General features: G+C 34.8%; 1 protein-coding gene across 1 annotated transcript; it reads left to right on the forward strand.

Moving 5' to 3' along the window:
- Positions 1–1,549: 1,549 nt before the first annotated feature.
- Positions 1,550–3,815, forward strand: LOC114280938 (dentin sialophosphoprotein-like protein). Its single transcript, XM_082910803.1, has 4 exons — positions 1,550–1,706; positions 1,789–1,833; positions 2,677–2,784; positions 3,178–3,815. Exons 2-4 carry the CDS (start codon positions 1,802–1,804, stop codon positions 3,410–3,412), a joined length of 375 nt encoding a protein of 124 aa, XP_082766929.1. The 5' UTR covers positions 1,550–1,706; positions 1,789–1,801; the 3' UTR covers positions 3,413–3,815.
- The last annotated feature ends 905 nt before the right edge of the window (positions 3,816–4,720 follow it).

The raw sequence follows: 4,720 nt of genomic DNA on the forward strand, positions 1-4,720 counted from the left end.
CGCTTCCCAAACCAACCCTAAGGGCAGCTTGTTCCAAAAAAAAGTTAGCATCACTACTAGAAAAAGGACCTTTTGCTACTATATAATTTGCGACCACTTGATCAGCCGTCGCAAATAACCAATTTATTCCTTTTTTACCCGTTTTCCTTCCTTATATTTGCCCTAGTTTTAGAAAAATTAAAACACGGATTGTTCTCTCTCTCTCTCTCTCACAATACAGACATGCATAGCTCTGCTCTCTCGCTCTTCCGCTCGCCATTGTCGTCTGAAGAACTCCATCGGTATGAATCGCTCTTTCAATCTCGCTCTCTTTCTCTGTCCCTCAATCTCCCTCTCAATCTCTATCTCTCTGTCTCGCTGTCTCTCTCTCTCTCGTTTTCTTGAGTTCTCAAGCTTGTAATATACTTGTCAATTTGTTGAATTTCAGGTGATTTCATTGCAAATTAGGTGATTTCATCGGTGTTTTGTGAGAATAGAAGTAAATTTGCAATCCTCAACCTCCTCTACTGCCTCTGCTTCTCTCTATCTGACTTAGGAAATCTAGGTTTTCAATTATTTGCAACTCTTTTCTCATATGAAATGTTTCTATCTATTTTCAATCTCTATCTTGATCTGAGAACTTGTTTAGCTCCTTATGTGATCAAATTGATCATAAACGTTTGTTTTTCCTCAAGTGAGACTTGAATCTCAGTTTGTTTATTGTGAAAAATGTTATAAAACGAGAGCAAAAAAATGTATTTTTATTGTTTTTTTTTTCCATTTTTTAGAGCCAAAAAAATACTATAACCAGATTCAGAAATTATTTTTTTCTTTTCTGTTCTTTTTTCCATTTAGTTCAGGAATACTGAATAAAACTGACAATTTTCCCATCCTTCTATCAATGTTATAGCGATATAGATACACATTATTTATATAATGCTTCTATCAATTTTCCATTGTTTAAAATGCTTGATTTTGCTGACTGTTTCCATTCTAACTTGAACATCTGCATTCCGTTGTGTCCAAATTATGGCTTTTTTCTTTTGTTTTTTTTTTTTTGCCCCTAAATATGATGTTTGTGCTGAAGAAAAATGATTTTTTAAAGCTTTTTATATCCTTTATTTTCATTTATGGGAGGGAAGAAGAAAAATAGTAAATAAGGAAGCAATTCGATTAGTTTTTGTTCTACAATTCATAGCCACGTGGCATTTCTACCCGGTCTACGAGAATACGAAGTGAATTACTCATATTTTTGTAATATGAAATATAAGCGTGGGGATGGATCTAGTTAGAAAACATTTTTTGTACCCCTAACGAATAATTGTCAGTCTCAAGTATGTTGTTGCTCTCAACAAATTTCTTATGTGGTGAAGAACAACCACTTATTGTGTTTGTGTATATCATGCAGCAATCTTTTTCAATCCAAGCCTCTATGTTTGAAAGTTTTGATAGGAAAATTTCCGCATATTGATTTCATGACTGTATCGGGGAAATATAGCATGTTTATATTGGACGAGGAAATTTAACCATGGCAACAATAGCCCCAATGCATATAGCTATATAAGTAAGATTTGATTGATTCATGTCTCTTTGAATGTGTTATTTTTGTAGATGTTGCAACACTCTATTCATTATTGGCTCTCTGTTACCTCGAATATATTCTCTAATGAAGTTTCTGATATGATGGCAGATATAGTGTTTGCATGGATCCACTGATGGACTGGACAGTATGTTTTATGCTCATCTTTCTGCAATAACTACAGTTTCTTCTTGATGATGTTTTGCCCTTACATGTTTTCTTCCTCACAGATATGTTGCAATCATGAATGCAATATTCTCAGCTCAACGTCAATGGTATCGTGCAATGTAGACTTTTAGTATTTTTATTCCCCATATTATACACATCAAATTTTTATTGATTTGCTTTGAATTAATATTTATGTTAGTGTTGGTACTGTACTTGGTTTTTGATTGTGCTTTATGGGGTTTCTCTTGCCAAGTTCTAAGAACAAAAACTCCTTTAGGTGAACACGAAAGCATAGAATTGTCTATAGTTTTCTTTTGTTGTTATCATTGTTATTGTCTGCTTCTGTTCCCACATTATTCCATTGGGCTCATGAAATACACTTCTATTTATCATTAATGTGTGAAAATAAAGATCTCCGTTCTTTAATTCAGTAACACAGCTTTTAGTGTAACCAGGCCTTAGTTTTGTATTTTCTAAATTTATGTTATGAACCTTCTGTTTATTGGTGATTTGATTTGGGAATTTTGACTTAATAGGAATAGGTGTTATTTTGTCACGTAACAAAACATGACAAAACACTTGCTAGAGTGTTTTGTCAAGGGCTTGATTAACATTGTTATCTGTACTAAAGTAGCGATCTTCAAACTCCTCCATGCCTGGGATCACATGTGAATCCTTGTTCAGTGACATGTCAATCTCCCATGTCACAATTTTTAGCTTTGGGAATTTCTTACAAACAGCATGTCTTCCTTCAGGAGCCTGCGTCGTAATTTCAAAATTTTCAAAAATGAAATATAAACTATTAATAATTCTGTAGAACTTAAAATTGTCTGGAGAGAAAACAATTAAACAATTCTCTTATCTAGGTGCCTGTTGTTTTTTGATTTTTATATCTATACTTCAGAGAGAATGTTGACTCTTCAAACAAATCTCTATTAAAATTTGTTTAGGATGTCTGAGAAGCCCAAAACTTCTGAGAGAATTGATGAGCAGTATTTCTCAAAAATTGTGGAAGACTTCAGCAGCCGAGCAATGAAGCTGGAAAGCGACTTGTTCAGGTATGAATCAAGTTTTCCATTCATGAAAACAATTTTTAGAAACTATTGTCTTGTATCAATTGGAAGATCAAGTATGCTACAGAGACCTGTACATGAAAATGTACCCTACACATGCAGCTTACCAAACCGTATTTTGTGCTCATCATAGAAATTACCATGTGTTTCATCATTTTTTTCTTTTGTTTTGTATTTGTTTTGATTCGTTACTACCAATCAGTATACATGGCATGGGTTACATAAATTTACCCATGAAACCAAAATTAGAGCTGAGTAGCCAAATGCAACACCTGAATCTGTACCTCCTGCAAAGTTAGCTAGATAATAAAGATCCCATCTATAATTACGTGCTCTTCCCGTCTTTTATGTGGGTCTTGTTTTCAATTTGTGATGCAGATTAAACAAGACAGCATCAATTGTAGACATAAGAGTGGAATACCAGGAAATAGAGAAGTTCTCTGTCATCAACCGTTTTGCGAAGTTCCACTGCCGGGGGCAATCAGATGCAGCAGAGACCTCATCATCGGGTGGCACAACTCCAACTGCACTGAAATCATGTCCACAAAGATATGTCACTGCATTTCCCATGCCTAGGACAGTGCCTGAAGGAGCACCATGTCTTTCACTTTGATCACTGATGATCAATCACTTCACCTCTTGCATGCCCCTTCGATCCATACTCTGTTTTCCGTTGCCTCTGTCTGCTGCAGCCTGTAGTCTTTTTTCAATAACCTCAATGCCGGTGCACAAGAAAATCAATGAAAAGGGCACCCCCAAAAAAAAAAGAAAAAAAAGGGAGAAAATTTGGGGAAGGTGGACTGCTAGAAATTGAAGCCGTTTGATCTTTTTGATCAAGCCCGGTTGTTGTCAATTTTGAGGAAGTATATATTGTTCTTAATATATTTTCATGAGAATTTAAGGAGATTCATGGAGTAACCCAATCATCTTTCCTAGGGTTGTTACATTAATCAACTAAATTTACATGTATTTCATATGAATTTCTGGTAGCTGTGGCTTTGCAGCCATTCTTCTTCTTCTTCTTCCTTTTTTTCCAGGGTTGGTAGAAGAGTTGGCATCATGAAGAAAAACAGGATAATTGGCAACTAAATGAGGCACGGTTTCAGAGGTACCCTTTGGCTCTATTTGATAGCAATGTCGTTTAAAAAAGAATCTATCTACTAATGAGCATCTTAAATGTATTGGTTAGTAAAGCATTTGAGGGTTGTACATTCTTCAACTATCCATTTTTATTGGGGAATGTTCAACCAGTTTAAGCCTATTATGGAGTGCTGTATGAGCACTACTAAGAAATGCCTCCAGTGACAGTTACCCTCTGCTGTAGCATTCTTCTTGGTGGAGTTTTGTTTACTAAATGCAGGTGGTTTTAAATCATAATTTCCGAACCTAGTAGTTTTAAACTTATTTTCCAAACTCAGGATGTTTCAAGAAGTTTTTTTCAGCAACTATAGTTGTGTTTTGAATCATGACTCTATAAAATAACTTGAGTTTGGAAAATATGTTTAAAACTGCTTCATTTGAAAATTCAATTTCCAAACATTTGCATTTGGTGAAAAAAACCTTGGACTGTATATAAATTATTGGCGAAGCTTCTAGAACTCCACAACAGATATTGGGGTTTTGTTTGGTGAAGTTTTGTACTGTGTCTATTTGTTGGTTTTTTTTTCTGACTAAAGCACTTTATTGTAGGGGGGGACAAAAGGTCCCTGACAAAGATCTCATGTTTACTAGTAACTACTAAAATTCTATTGTTTGTTTTGTTTATTCTGATTAAAAGAACAAAGTTTTCAGACAATGATTCTGTGGCCCTTATTTATTAATGTCATCATAAAATCAAGTAGGATAAGATGGATGGGGAGATTGAAAGAAAGACAAAAGGAGTGACTTATTGCAGAGGACCCAAAAAGCATTTTATTTTGGT

This window comes from Camellia sinensis, unplaced genomic scaffold (genome assembly GCF_055761805.1).
Source record: "Camellia sinensis isolate YWXY unplaced genomic scaffold, ASM5576180v1 Unanchor1, whole genome shotgun sequence".
Lineage (NCBI taxonomy): Eukaryota > Viridiplantae > Streptophyta > Magnoliopsida > Ericales > Theaceae > Camellia > Camellia sinensis.

Coding starts and splice junctions, on each gene's coding strand:
- LOC114280938 (XM_082910803.1), top strand. CDS start 1,802: ATGAATGCAATATTCTCAGCTCAACGTCAATG. Junction 1,834..2,676: donor TTCTCAGCTCAACGTCAATG/GTATCGTGCAAT, acceptor AAATTTGTTTAG/GATGTCTGAGAAGCCCAAAA. Junction 2,785..3,177: donor CTGGAAAGCGACTTGTTCAG/GTATGAATCAAG, acceptor TTTGTGATGCAG/ATTAAACAAGACAGCATCAA.